We start from the raw sequence: 15897 nt of genomic DNA, 5'->3' as shown, positions 1-15897 counted from the left end.
CTCAGTTTGCTCTTGCCCCTCAGAATGTGAGAGTCTCCACAGCGGATAAAGCTGCTGTGTATGGAGAGTGGTCTTCACCTCTGTCATGTAATGACGCTTTATTTTAAAGGTGGCTGCCAACTAACCATGGTCAGAACATGTTAGGCCTTCTTCCATATACGTCTCTGAAATTTAAGCTGTGCTTACAAGGGATGTCACATGATCTATTCTTAAGGCACCTGATTTAAATCAACCCATCCCCACTCACTCTGTCCCCACAGAGCAACACCATTTTTGTTCTCCGGAGATTTGTACGCTGATTAAGTCAATACGGCTCTGAGACCAGCCCACAGGTCAGCTGTGATTCAAAGAGTAATGGCAGCATGGAAGACATCGCGCTTGAAGGCACATACTTGTAATGACAGAGCAATTACAGAGTCTCAGATATCACCCGTCCTCTGTGATCGAGGGCGAGAGAGGAGTCAGCGCAGTGGCAGACAAAATAAAAGTTGTTACACATTTTCTCTTTGTTTGTTTTTAACTGACACAAGCTGTAGGATCAACAGAGTAGAAATGAATGCTTGGTAAGACTGAAATTAGACGACAGCAGTATAACCACATGATGGCTCCTTTTTCACGTGGCATTTGGTTGTCCCTGATTTTTTTTAAAGCTGCTTTCACACATCATTGACTCATCAGGCTAACCACCTCAATGTGGCTAAAACCACTGGCCACATGGTGAGGTTTGCTCTATTGTCACATAATCTGAGAATAGCAGAATATAGTTGCACATCAGCGCAGTCCGGTGATACTTTAAACCACAGGAATCGGTTAAGTTATGTTTAGTTACCTTACTACTCTCTTACGCTCTCCTACAAACTTCTTATAAAATGTACGCATCAAACGAATTAAGAAAACACCTGAGTCATATATCAGATCTCAATGAATGACACATTAAAAGTTGAAAATCTTTACTGATATACATTTTGTAATTGAGAACAGCAGGTGAAAACCGAAAGCATCAATTCTTTGATGGCTAGATTTTAAAAAAGATAAATAAATAAATCACACAAAAAATCTAAACTAAAGTTGTTCCGCTCTGAAAACTGTCCCTTAATTTTGAATCAGACAAATTGACAGCTCTTTCTTCTTGTTTGAGAAATCTTTTTGATGCTGTCACTAATTGCCTCCGGGGGAGCTGACAGTATCCGAGGATGTGTAAAATCTTTACCTGTAATGTCGGTTCCTCTATCGTCGTCTGAGTCCTCTTCCTTCACATCTGTTCTGACCTCCTCTTTCATTTCTGGTACAAAGAAGTCCGTCTGACGAGACAGCGGAACCATATAGTTGATGACATCCGAACTGTAGATCTCAATAGTTGGGAATGCACAAAGCTTCCTCTCCTATTAAAATGGAAAAAGAAAAAAGACACAAAACAGGAAGTGAGATTTACCTTATAATATCCTATTACCCTTGCAAAGATAGGCGCGTTCGTTCTGTAAAAACCACAAAGACACTGTCGAATGTCACCTTAATATTTGTGCAAACTTGTGCTTGTGTCTCTAATTGAGAAAGTGATAACCTTTCATAATTACACTGAGCTGGAAGAGGAAAAAGAAGGAAAACAAGCACACAGACAGCATGAAGTCTGACTAGCTTTGAGCTGTGAGAAAGATCAGATCAACAGAGAGCAGACTATCTGCTTAAACGACTCACACAAGATAACAGAATTCTACATAATCATTTTCACAATGATCAAGTTCAAGTGATGCACAATCTCTTTAAACAAATAACATGCCCTTTTCTTCACAGTGCCAGTGGCACCGGGGTCACTGGTTCTCAAAATGTGATCCCCACTGGTGGGGAATAGAGCCACTGCAGCTGTGGCGTACACGGCCAGGGGAAAACTACAGATTTCTGATGGAGTCGAGCTAACTAACTAAAAAAACAGAACTGTGATTCTGTTTTTTATCTTTGGTGGTAGGATATGAACTTTTCTGCCTTATGTTGTCAGACATGCCTGAAAAAGTGTTTAGGAAGCAGTGATGCAAAGGCCCTCGTGTTTCATTTGCATGAAAAAGGTCTGAGCAGACTCAATTAACTTCAACACAGAGTAAAGGACATCTTCAGTTCTCACTGTACCCATCATGTTTTTCCAAGTTATTATTTTGCACTACAAAAGCTAAACACAAATTTAAAACACCCAAAGGCCTCATAAAACTGCTGGTTAAATCCTTTCTTTCAATGCTTCTCACATAAAACACGACAAAGAGCGTAGGGACCGAGGACCCGTGCTGAAGGAGTGTGATGAACACCTCAAACAAGCAGAAAACATTTCAAATATGCAGTTCAAAAGTGTCTTTGCTGATATAACACTATGTCTTTCACACATTAATATGTATATACTGTATCCCCTTCCATGTGAGTTCATTAAAGTTGCATTACCATCTACATCAGTGCGTCTACACTCTCCGCAAGAAGTATATGCAGTGAGTGGAGAGTTTATAAATATTATACTATATTTTCCTCTAAAGTGGACATTAGCCTTTCATAATTTTTCTTTATGCTTTCATATAGTTCTCAAGGGACTGCAGAGGAATGAGCTGTGTGATGAGCCATCAGAGCGCGGCAGAAGCAGAGGTGAGCTGCACAGGCTGGTCTCAGCTGTGATCGGCTGCAAAGTGACATATGAATGCTGGAATGCACAGACATGAACACAAGTCAATAAAAATCCCATGCAGTGTTTTTGCCCTTGATTTTATTTTTTTATTCCTTATGATTCATAAAAAAAGTTGCCTAGTTGTTCACTTATAATAGAGATCCGGCTAAGGGTAACACTCTGTAGCTACTAAAGAGAAGAGAGCTCAGTATGATGGGTTGTTTTACATAATTCTTTCTCGTTCCTCATATTAAAGGCAAATTTATGACTGTATACAGCTGCTGGCTGTGAGCACAGCTGCAGCTGCTCTGTCTGGCTCTTATAGGTGAAGCTGTGGCTGGATACAGTTATCACTCAGCCTTCAGACAGCTGCATCTGAAGGTTGACTCTGTGGTGCTGTGAATATGTACGGCTGTACTATTTGCTTCTGTGACAAATGTGTTAAACCGCCAACCCCATTACAGCACATTCATCACTTCACACACACATGTGCAGTCAGTGTTCTTCTCATTAACAGATGTGTCACAGTCAGAACTGCAACAGCCCAACTACAGCCATGGCTACAGTGACCGCTTTGTCATACCAAGGCTGCCCTCACAATCACAGCAATTACAGCCTCTGCCTCAATCAGCTTTGGCAGTGGTCACTGAGAACTGACCCCCCTCTTCCAGTTTTCTTTCACTGCGCAGCCACACTGAGGCTGCACCGGCCTGCCTTTACATTGCACAGATTAATGCATACCTATGAAATTTTCTCTATTGGTGAAAATGATTAAAAGGTGGTGCAAAAGTTTTGCAAGGAGTCCAGGAAAACCCGACCTTTTTGGGTCTAACTATATTGTTGTTTTTGTATATTTTTGGGAGCCACATTCCTGACATTTTAGGACATAAGCATTATGTGGACAACTGATATCAGCAAATGGCTCCAAAACACTCAAAAGATTTCATAGTTTTGAGCTGTGCTTTGGGGCATTAAATCGCTACAAATATGCCCTTTACCAACACCAAAGCAACCTTTAACCATAACATTTCTCCACCATGCTTGAAAGATGGCTTCAAGCACTCCTTCAGCATCTTTCCATTTGCTCCACATCTAAGAGCTCAAACACACATGTGTCTATACACGACACTTCTTTCCCCCAAAACTGTCTCTGTCCAGTGTCTTTGAGGGTTTTTTTTTAACCACTCTTAATCATCTCCTTTTTACTGGCCAGCCTCATATTTGGCTTTTTTTTGTTGCAACTATGCCTAGAAGGCCAGCTTCCAAGAGTCGCCTCTTGACTGTGTGTTGATAATGGTGTTTGGTGGGTGCCATTTAATGAAGCTGCCAGTTGAAGACCTGTGAGGCGACAAATACATCAAACTACTTGTCTTCTTGCTCAGTTGCGCTCCAGGGCCTCACACATCTCTTTCTATTCTTGTTAGAGCAAGACCGCACTGTTCTGTGGAGGGAGAACTTGCCAGCACTGCATGCGATCTTCAGTGTTTGTCAGTTTCCCACAGCTTTCATTTCTTAGAACAAGAGCAAGAATAGGAATGTTTACAGCTTTATGGGGGGCCCCTTTTAAGACTTGAATAAAACCTGCAAAGAATTCAACATTAACTGAATAAAGAAGTGTTTCAGATTTCAGCTGTGATGACAGGAAAAGGAGTTTTTAATGATCAGTTAGGATTTCGCTTGCATTAGAGAGCAAAACGTGCCATTGACACACAGGAGTGCGCTTTGCTATGAGCGTCTGTATAAGACAACATTCCATTATCATCATTAATGGCATTCACAAACAATTTCATTAATGTAATTCATTTTTTATGTACATGTCTTTAAACTTAATAACAACATATTTAAGTGATAACTTATTTTTAGCTAAAATTACAAAAAATCAATAGAATGAAAAAGTAAAAAAATATGCAATGCTAACTACAAGTAAAACTATAAAAGCATTAGAACAAAATGCCCTTGAAGTATTAAAAGCACACAAAACAGAAAAAATTGCCTCATGATTGTTATGTTACAACTGATGTCTCGGTATCTCCTGCTGAAACCGAGCAAGCCGGTGCTAATTTGAGCTACTGAACCTTGTAAACATAGCTTTTATCACCAAGTTTATATATATCTTTTTAAATTATTGCCACACAAAGTAGAAAGTAACTGTAAAGTAGAAGTTGTGAAATAGCTCTGAAGATACTTGATATTTTTCTATTAAAAACAGGAGACTTCGAATAGAAGGAAACATGCAGGGAAAGCTCCAGGGAAGTATAACTCTAAAAATGTGACTTTGCACCATTATATAGATTTAAATATTCTTATTCTATACACTTTTTTTTCTTCGACTAGCAAATAAGCGAGAATGACATTTATAAGAAGTGCTTTTGGTTCAGCTCGTTACTTAAACCTCTCAGAACTGAAGTGACCACTTCGATTTTTAAAAAAAAGCAGTTTCTCCCCAAAAAACAAAAAGACCCTTAAACCTGGTGCACTTTTCAAAACTTCTTTTTGCTCTTTGAGGTTTATTTCTTTAAATCTGCTGCTGGATAAATGTGTTGTTATGTTAAACCGCACTGCTGATTTCTCCTTAGCGCACATATTCGTTCCCACGTGGAAACCTTTGCGCACTCGCTCTCTTTATATTACACAGTATAACTCCACTGTTTGAATTTTTATGCTCGCGCTGCTCTTCATCTCACCACGCAAATGTTCATAAAGGTCTCGTCTATAAATTTAAGTGAATGTATAGACTTGCTGTGTTGTCATGGTTATGTTACAAAACAAGCTATTCTGAGCTCTGAGGGGGAAATAATGAAAGAAACAAGTTGGATGGCCTAACTGCGGTAACCTGGCTCCATTTCCTATGGGTCAGGGTGATCTAGGTTGACTGATGGGTTTTAATCTAATCCTTGCAAAATAAGACTGTAGGAGCTGGTATGAATCACCTGGCTGCTACACACAGAGGCTCCAGCCTTGGGGCTCCTTATGCAAATGAGTGCCCATCTCCTTGAACCTACTCCGATAATGAGCAGGGAATTTGAGACAAAGACAGTTCACCATACTGTAGGCATACATGTATCTCCAAGGGATACGGTAACAGATAAAAGAAAGAAAAGCACATATAAGAAAGGTGTAAACCAATATATCTGCATTACTGACAGTAAGAGTTACTTTAAAACAGTCATTCGTTAATAAATTTCCATTTCTTTCCATAAAAGATTCTTCCAGCAGTGACTGCAAGATGTTATTTAAACACTTGGCTGAATCTGATGAATTAATGGTTACCACAACATCAGGGAGACAGGATAGAACTTCTATTATCTTTGGTACAAATAAATTTTTTTGCCTTTAACACAGGAAATGCAAAGTACTTTCTTTTGCAAAAGTCTCATACCTGAATAAAAAAATAAATGAACAAATAAAGCAACACAACAGCATGTGAAGCTACAAGAGGCACAAGATGATGCACATGTTCAATAATCCACTTTGCAGGATGCCAGTGTGTTATAAAGACAGCTTATTAGACAGCACGGGATTCTGGACCTTTTAATTTTGTAAATCATGTCATGCATATTACCAATTAATTACCAATTAATACTATATAGTGATTTACTGACACATATATTAGCCCATCTCAGTCCTGAGGAGGAATGTTTCTATAACATCTTATCTCATCCAAAACATTAGGGCACGGTCCGCTGGGTCATGTGGGTGGAGCTTCTGTGTTCTTTGGGCTGGCGGTGTGGTTGCTTAAAATGCAGCAGTGTTAAAGTACGTAGATGCCAAAGTGACATCAATATAAATGTACACAGTTTTCCAGCAGGGCATTCAGTTGTTGTGACAAATCATTGGGCACTTACTTAATTCACAAACACACCACTCTAGAGCTGTTCTTCAAAATAAATGTACTCCACATTAAAAGAAAATTTAACAGAAACAGTGAATATCATTACTGCACTCCTGCTAACGCATTAACAGTGTTACGTTGTTGAATATATTTATTTTGAAAATCATCCTAAAAATTACGAGTGGTGTGTTTTTCACTTCCATTAACATATTTTGCAATACGAAGTTGATTTTTTGAAAGCTTTTATTCTAATTTTCCGATTATAAAATCTTCACATAGGTTTGTTTATTCAATCATCTTCCCTGCTGCAGGCATTTTACTACACTTAATCTGTGGTTATAAGATTCATTTCTATTGTATCTTCTGTTGCTCTTTAAGGTATTTCAAAGACCTCAGTGACAGTTTTTTTAATTACTCCTTTTGCTGTCGACACAAACAACTACTTCTAATTACACAGTAATTGATTCTTCACTTTAACTGTACTTGCCTTTATGAACAGTGCACAATCAAAAGGCAATCTCTAAACTGAAGTACCCAAAGTAACATTAACATAATTAGCTTTTTTCTGTCTTTGATGATATTTAATGAAAACTAAACAGAGACAAAAAATACTAAAATATATACGGAAGCAGAGTTTTCAAACATAAGCCTACCTGTTATAGCTGGTAGGCCTATGTTATAGCTGCTCAAGTCTTCTGGCAGCATTAATCTTTACACCTGACAGTGACTTCTGTGATAGATTTTTATCAAGTTAACACCTGTATTTTAGGGGGATTGCACTTCTTTTTCAGGAGGCCTGATGGAACCTTTTGGAGAACAATGACCCACGTTGTGTTTGGTGCTGTTTGTTTTGGCTCTAGGATAGGCCTCAAGGACAGACTAGTTGCTTTTTGATAGTACAGAGGCACAATTTGTTTCCTTATCTGGAGAGCAGACATAGAAGGGGGTATATGAAACTCTGTGTGAGATTAGAACATCAGAACAGGGATGATGATACCTGCTGTAATGTGTTTTCATTTCTCCTCTCCTTGATATTCAGTCATTTTCATAATAAATATATTCATATTTTATACTATTCTTCTGGGTCCCTTGATTATTTCTGCATGAAGAAAATCTCTCATCATAACTTCTTACTAACCTGCTTTTGTTTACTCCAACATTGTTGGGGTCCCCCCCCCCCACGCACACACACACCACCATCACCACCTTTTTTTAATCAAAGTATTTTTTCTTGTGGTAAATCCTCCTCAGCTAATATAAAAAGCAGGAGGTCTAACATACATTAGTTTATTTCACAAGGCATTATTACTGGTACTGATTGGAGCATAATTCACTATCATATGTTACGAGATCGCGGATACAAGCGGCAGAAATGAGCTTCCTCCGAAGGGTGGCTGGCCTCTCCCTTAGAGATAGGGTGAGAAGTTCGGCCATCCGGGAGGGGCTCAGAGTAGAGCAGCTGCTGCTCCACATCGAAAGGAGCCAGCTGAGGTGGTTCGGGCATCTGACAAGGATGCCCCCTGGGCACCTCCTGGGTGAGGTGTTCCAGGCATGTCCCACCGGGAGGAGGCCCCGGGGCAGACCCAGGACACGCTGGAGAGATTATATCTCTCGGCTGGCCTGGGAACGCCTTGGTATTCCCCCGGATAAGCTGGAGGAGGTGGCTGGGGAGAGGGAGGTCTGGGCCTCTTTGCTTAGGCTGCTGCCCCCGCGACCCGGCCTCGGATAAAGCGGATGAAGATGGATGGATGGATGTTACATAAGTTTCACTGAAATAGGCTTGTTCCATATTACGTGTTATACACAGTGTGTTTCATTTGTCTTACCTGTTTAAATGATTACAGCCATCTCATCTGACAGCCAGCAAAAGGAAAAAAACAGCAACAACTAACATCTATTATTAAACAACGATATGTACAGCAAAGGGGTCTGATCTGTGGGGGGTATGTTTCACTGACCAGTAATCTATACTTACTGTCACGGAGGAAATAAATAAAGAAATAGCAAACAGATTAACTGTCATAATCAAAACTCGCTCCCGGCTTGAACGTCTTAATTATACGACAAGCAAGATGTTCTCTTTCCACCCAGTGGCCTTTTGTGGTTTCTGCCTGTCTGCTCTCTGATTGGGTGCCATCTATTTCCCGAAAGCTTATCATGGAGTCAACAAGCTTCCACTTAACCTGTGTCTTGAAGCTGCTGGGAATGAAATGTGCTCTGCTGCAGGATACAGAGGCAGATGGCTGAACCATTGAAAAACAGGTCACTGCTTCCTTGCCCGTCGCCTCCTAGCAGACTCAATGGTTATCATCGTCACGGCCACACTTTCCAAAATTCCTCATCACATTAGGAAATCTCACCTCTTAATGATTACTGATGACTAAAGACTAAATTGACTACATTTAAATTGACAGCGGATACAATTTAATGATTAATATTTACTATACAAAATAGCCTTTTCTTAATTTTTCATTAATAATACATATGAAGGAAAAGCTCTTGTGCTTGCAAATAAACAGAAGATAATCCCCAAGTTGGTGATGTAAACAAATCAGAATATAGTGGAGGTGTGAAATCCATTTATAATTATGTGCAGTCAAGTGCTAAAGGCACAGAAGTTTGAATTTCAATAAAAATACACCTGCTAAAGTCACTACTGTATTTGGTTACATTTTGTCTATGGAAAAAACACATTTTAATTAGAGAAATCAGACAATCTGGAGTTTGATTTGCCTGATAGCTCAAAACTCTGGGGCCTGCTGTTTGCTGACAACAGTAGAAAAAACATATATGTAGGCGTTGCGGCAAAGTGTAAGACACAGAAGTGGGTGATATCCATCATATATCCACCAGCCACCCCTCATTTTTTAATGTTTTGCTTCAGAGGAGCCAAATATAATGCATTACTGTATTAGTTACCATGTTTTCAGTTGAATCTATGAAAACTGGCAAATATCGCAGTTTTAGGCATATCTTAGTATGAGGAGTGAGTCCTAAAAATTTAGGAAACTGGACAAGTGGACGACAAACGAACAAGTGACAAACTTATAAACTATCAACAACAGATGAACAGTATCTGAAAGTCATCCTTAAGAAATCCACCAAAAGCCTGACACAGGGTCTAAAACATGCATCTGGCCCTTCAGTTGATCCATCTACTGTTCACGGACGCCTCACTGGAAATGGTCCCAGTAGAAGTTGGCTGTCAAGAAGCCATTCTTAAGGAAGGGAAGGTTGAGGTATGTCAGATTAAACAAGAACTGGACGAAAAATGTGCGGCAACAGGTGTGGTTCAAATCGTCAAATATGTATGCAGGAAGCCAGGAGAGAGGTACAACGGGTATCTACAGCCAGAGCCTGCGCCTGTAAAACACAGTGGAGGCTCTGCCATGGTTTGGGGCTGAATTTCAGCCAGCGATGTTGGGGATCTTGTCAAAATTGACAGAATTGTGAGCGCAGAAAAGTACTATCCGATTTTGATCCACCACACAGTGTGGGATCATCTTGACTTAGAACAAAACAACAGTCGACCAAAATCCAAAGAAGAGCTTTGAATGTCCCACAAGAAGCCTGGAGAACTATTCCTGAAAACTACTTACAAGAAATGACAAGAAAAGTGCCAAAGAGAGTTCAGGCTGTGTTGAAAAGTAAAGACAGTCCGACCAAACATAGACTTTCAAGAGATTTTGCCTTATAAGCTGTATTTCCATGTAATGTTTGCATATAGTTCAATACATTGCTGCACCTATTTCCCACATTCCCTGCAAAATATAAAGAAATCATGGGTACTGTAGTACTCTACCTTCAAAATACACATCACAATCTCTGGCACGTGGCAGAAGTTCAAAAGCAAAGAAAACATAAAATGTTAAAAAAATATGTTATTTGCTGCATGTATTGTTACTACAATACAGCATTTCATGCCTACACAGGATATTTTATCTTGTGTGTAACCATGTCGGGATTTCCTCTGTAAAGAAAAGTATTAATTAATATCAGCTGCTTGGCCGATGTAGTGTACAGGAATAGTATCATCTTGGCTTAGGAATGCTTCTTGTATCACATACCTCATTAGGTAATGAGTAATTAATCAGGCTCTATCCTTAGAACAAGACAAGTACTGTGATATTTACAGGATCTCACAAAATGTCCGTGGAAGAAGAGGTGTGACGTGAACAAACATAGAACAAGTCAGTTTGAAGGAGAACGAGATGATTAAACAGAACAAAGGACACAGGTTGAAGCATCAGTTATGTGGATGTGCCCTTGAACACAGTCTTATCCCCAGGATAGTACTCTGACTGACCTTTTATTAATACTCACTTCAAGATATAGGCAGTAATTCCCCCACTGAATCAATAGAAATGCCCCCACTTTTAATTACTGCTCATAAAGCAGCCTTCCAGGAGGAATATAATTGCTACTGCAACAATCAAGATCGGTATATCAGTCAGATGGGTCTCATAAAAAGTCTTCTCAGGTGAGATTGAAATACATACTTTTTCACATTAATTTAAAAGCAACTGGTTTTCTGTCACTTATAAGAAAATATGAGAAATGATAGCAGCTGCTCAAATGATTGAACGGAGACAACAGTCAATTTTCTATTATTACCCAAGTCTGACAGGATTTCTAGACCACAAAAGCGAATGACTTGAACCCTAATAATTTCCAAAAAGTTACAATGTTTTGAAACTGGAGATTTAATTGAACCTTCTGACAGATTGAAAAAGAAATGGCATATTAAAATTAAATAATAAATTAAATATTATTTTGCACATATGCATTGTTGTGCAATTTATTCATGTTTTTCAGGAAAAAGAAATCGTACTGAGGATGAGGAGGTTTCAAAAACTCACATAAACCCATGTATCGAATATGGAACAAGTGGCATTACAGTGCCAAGTTAGTAGTTTATGGTGATATAACTACACCTGTGGGTTACTCAGGACTGACTGGGACAAAAAGGTTTGTGTTTTCACACTGTGTTTCAGTGTAATTAGAGTGTGTGTGTGTGTGTGTGTGTGTGTGTGTGTGTGTGTGTGTGTGTGTGTGTGTGTGTGTGTGTGTGTGTGTGTAGGGAGAACTACAAGACAAAGATAAAGATATAGGGGAGAGTCTCCTGGGGTTTTATAGTCTTTGACCTCTCTGGCAGCAGCTCAGTGAACACACAGTATCCCCTCCTTCAACAGAAACAGCAATAACAGGAAGATGAACATGGATAATAACACCCCTGGAGCTTCATTTACTGCATTGCTTAACTTACTCTGAACTGACCCCCCCTGAGTAACGAGGCCATAAATACAGCAGAAGTATTTTAGCCTTTCACATATTAAATGTATTCTATCCTCTTAGGTCTGATGAATAACGCTAACACAAACAATCATTCACTTGCAGACTTGCAGACGTGTCTTGAAAGATGTGATATCAAAAAAAGGAGATTTTCAAAGATCTGAGCATTAGGTTGGTTCTTCCTTTCATGTCTCAGCTCTCATCTCCGGGTTTGTGTTCAGCTCAGGAGCTGTTCTGGCTGTTGGCCAGAAAAAGAAGAGACAGAAGACACAGGAGAATCTCACTTTGAAAACGCAGAAGACTCACAAAGTCGAGGAACAACCCACAGCAAATATCAAGAGGTCTGACTCTAGATTGACCGAGACACGGGGGTCATCCTCACCTCACTGTGTTTATATTTTCAGGGATGCAGTGTGTTATTTGTCAGGTCCCATGGATAAAATTTAAACTGTGAGCAGTGGATAATTTACCCAGCATCCTTTTCCGAGACCAATACTACATGGTGAATTTTGTTTTAGGAGCAATAAGATGTGTGACTTTACGCCTTACCGCAACTACAGTTTGATTTATTTGGGGACTATTCCTGTGATCTAGCTTAATAATCCCTAATAACGAGAGCTGTTCACCTCAAGCTGTATTTTGTTGTTTTAGCTTGTTTTCTATTCTTTTTTTTAACACACTACATAGTTTACACAATTATCAACAATCACACAAAGAAATAGATCAATTTGTCAAAAAACCTGTGCTCAGATTTGATTAACTCTTAAAGAAATGGCAATTCTCACTTTTCAAACTCCTGCTAGAATCATTACTCCCAGCTCAAACACCATGTCTCAGCTTGACATTCGTTGTCGTGCAGAGTTGCAGATGTTAGAAACTTGCCGCCTTAAATATAGGTAGACAAGGCAGACTAATATGGCCAAACAAATAAAAAGCAAATTATCGCCCTTCATCACAGCTCCTTTTACTCCGTGTAAATCACTAAGATGTTATTTAGGACTTTAAAATGTGCCGATCCTATCGGTGAGTTAAGTATATATTCCATAAGTGAGTAGCCACCAGGGAAGCCTATAATTGACTGTCCCACATGACTGAACGCAATTTGTGACAGGTAGCCCATGAAGGCAGATTACAGTGCAGTAGGTAAAAATCCACCCTCACACTTACTCACTGTTAAAGAACACCATCACACCTGATATAGTTATGCTACCTTGTGGGTTATTTTTGGACTTTTTTAATTGTATATTTGTTGAAAACATGCTAGCTGTGTGGCTTTAAAGTTTTTTTTTCCACTACCTTGGTCCACACTCAAAAAGTTTCTACAAGTGTTACAACTGTGTACTGTCCCTGAAGGATTTAGCACACTGACCTCGATAATTCCCAGACTTCTGAAATATTAACATGTTAAGATTCACTGTACCTCAATTATGGTACTTTGGTAAGTATAATTGCTCATCCTATAAACAATGGTCTCTCTAAACTGTTTAAAGTAATTTCTAATATAGGACATGTTTGAATAACCCAAACTGCAATATTTCAGTTTAATTTCTGGCGTTAACTTAGCAGAGTAAATCACCTAATCTGCCCAGCTAATAGTAGATCTCTTTAAACACAGCTAACTATCGTTAAATAAACTAGCGATCCTAAAAGGCTGAAGCTATAGTGTTGTCAGGAGTAAGACACACTGACAGCCTACCTCTGTGTCGCAGGAAACATGTGAGCTGTGTAGCAGCAGTGAATAATGAAAGGAAGACAATGTTCATTCAGCCATGTAGTAAACTGCTAGCCCAGTGCAAGCTGGTAAAAGAAGCTTGCCTCTAGCTATGGGTGTAAGTCACTTCATCATAATAGGGTATGTAAAGAAAACAAACCCATTCATACACACATGAACATATGGACACACTTGGGCACATTTATTTATAGATGGATGATTTCTCACCCCGGCCCAGAGGCACACAGAAATGAAAATTAATACAAAAGGTAGGTGACTTCTGGTGATAATTGGTGACAGTCTCCCGAGTTCCCTCTATCCCCTGGTCTATTTACTCCCACTGCACTATTACAGCCACAATCCACCCTCCTCACACCCTTCATAACCTCCTCACCCCTTCCTATCTGTGGAAAGAGACAAAAACTCTACTTCACACCTCTGCAGAGGTGTCCAATTCAGATTGTCCCTTATGGTCACACACTTCTCCGGAACAGAGCATTTTCATTCTGCCTCCAATAAGGCTATTTTCTGCATCCCTCTCAGCAAGCCCAGGCCTTCTCCATCACCTCTATCACCTCCATGCTTCCATGCCCCAGTGGAAGTGTGCAGACATGGCTGGCTGGAGGTGGCAGAGATCTGACGACTGAAAATTGCATTGCTGCAGAAGGCAGGGCGATGGGTTTGTACCAACCTCTCTGTGCACCTGTGCAATCAATAAGTACACAGCCTTCATGAGCTACAAGTATAGCGACTCAGTCAGCAGCTGCTGTGGCCTCCAGAGGTCTCCCAATTGATCTGATGAGCTGGCAAGAGGTAAAAAACAGTGAGAGTGGCTAATTCCCAAAATGTTCATTATAAACCACATCTTACTTGCTTGCTGTAGGACATACAACATGAAATCAAAGTAAAAGAACAGGCAAGTTAATATGAAACTAGGAAAAGGTACCACTGATGATCTGTTCCACCATATTATAATGTATGCAGTGTCTAGATCACTGCTGACGAATGAAACATTCAACATTAGCTTAGACTTTTTATGTCTTTTAGATTTATTCCCATTTCTTTCTTTAGTGCTATCTGAGCAGTTGAAGCACTACTATGGTCCACGCTGAAATATTTAAGCAATATTTGCAGGAATTCTTACTTCCAACAGGTTTAACTGACATTTTTGATTTCTGAGGGTATGTCTTGAAAATATCAAATGGAATGCAGTGCAACCTGGTACAGACATCCACAAACCAAAAATAAATAAATAAATAAATAAAGTCAGTTCACTTTGTTAATGCCACAAGCAAGTTCGAGTTTCACATACAATATGCAGCAAAGCCCTGGATAAATTGCAACAAATATAATAACCACCACAAATAACTACCATGCTAAACAGTTCTGCACATATGCAATGCAGCCCTGAACATTTCTAGATGTTCTCATATGCCCCACCAAGGGGGGGCATATGAGAATGCAAATATCTGATGAAATTGAATCTGACATTAAACAGGCTTTAGCCTGACACCACAAAATAATGGTAGTGTCCAGAAGTACACATGTGAGAATACCAGAGGCAGTACTGTGTCATGTGTGTCCTGCCTCATGTTCACTCTATTTAGGCTGCTTGCTCACACAAACCACCGTACCTCCATTAAGGAAAAGTTATCTATCTTTTCTCTGCACCACATGCTGTACATGTATGTTCCTGATCCTGCAGACATCTTCTGAGATCCATGTGTGAACTTGTAACCTTTCTCCTAATTCCACTATAAGACTGACAGTTGCGATTTGAAGTGAAATGTCTCCACAACCATAAGATGGCTTTCCAGATAAAATGTTTGGATTTCCAAATAAAATATATCAGCTAAACATCAGGATGTTGAAATACTCCAGGCCTTGAGGTTTCACTTCAAGGCAGAGAATGCCTCACACAATACGCAATGACACAGACAGGCTGAATGAACAAAAGGTTCTTCTGACAACGTTTACTACAGGTAAACAAATGCAGACAGAAAACAAAATTTAACAGAAAGCATCAACAGAGCGCAGGAAGGCTGAGTACAAACAGGATCCAACAAAAGATGATCTAAAAGAGTAACCGAAAACAAGACGGCAACGGCTCAAAGGAAAACACAGGAGCACACAGGAATGGACAATCAGAGGAAGATGCATTGACAACAGGAAGCAGACGATACAAAGAGTGTCTTGGGTATTAAGACACAGGTGAACCCAATGAGGGTAGGAAAAACATTCAAAAAGAACAAACTAGAGACAAACTAGGTAACTTCAAAATGTGACTGGAAGTAAATGAAAAAAGAAAATATGCACACAGAGACTGAAACCACTGACAGGGAAGCAGGAGGGGAAGTGCGAAACAATAAAAACACAAGTAAGCATTTCTATGATATCAACAGTTAGTACAGCTACATGCTGAGG

At 39.6% G+C, this 15897-nt stretch overlaps 1 protein-coding gene across 1 annotated transcript in view; it reads right to left on the bottom strand.

Moving 5' to 3' along the window:
- The window catches only part of tex264a (testis expressed 264, ER-phagy receptor a), a 74466-nt gene that overhangs the window by 6896 nt on the left and 51673 nt on the right, over positions 1 to 15897 (bottom strand). The window contains exon 3 of the mRNA XM_005741381.1: positions 1211 to 1382. Within this exon, the coding sequence (XP_005741438.1) occupies positions 1211 to 1382 (172 nt within the window). The remainder of the gene's footprint in view (positions 1 to 1210; positions 1383 to 15897) is intronic.

This window comes from Pundamilia nyererei, unplaced genomic scaffold (assembly GCF_000239375.1).
Source record: "Pundamilia nyererei isolate P.nyererei 1_Seehausen unplaced genomic scaffold, PunNye1.0 scaffold00110, whole genome shotgun sequence".
NCBI lineage: Eukaryota > Metazoa > Chordata > Actinopteri > Cichliformes > Cichlidae > Pundamilia > Pundamilia nyererei.
The sequence above is the reverse complement of the archived record's forward strand: the minus strand, read 5'-3'. Positions and strand labels throughout refer to the sequence as shown.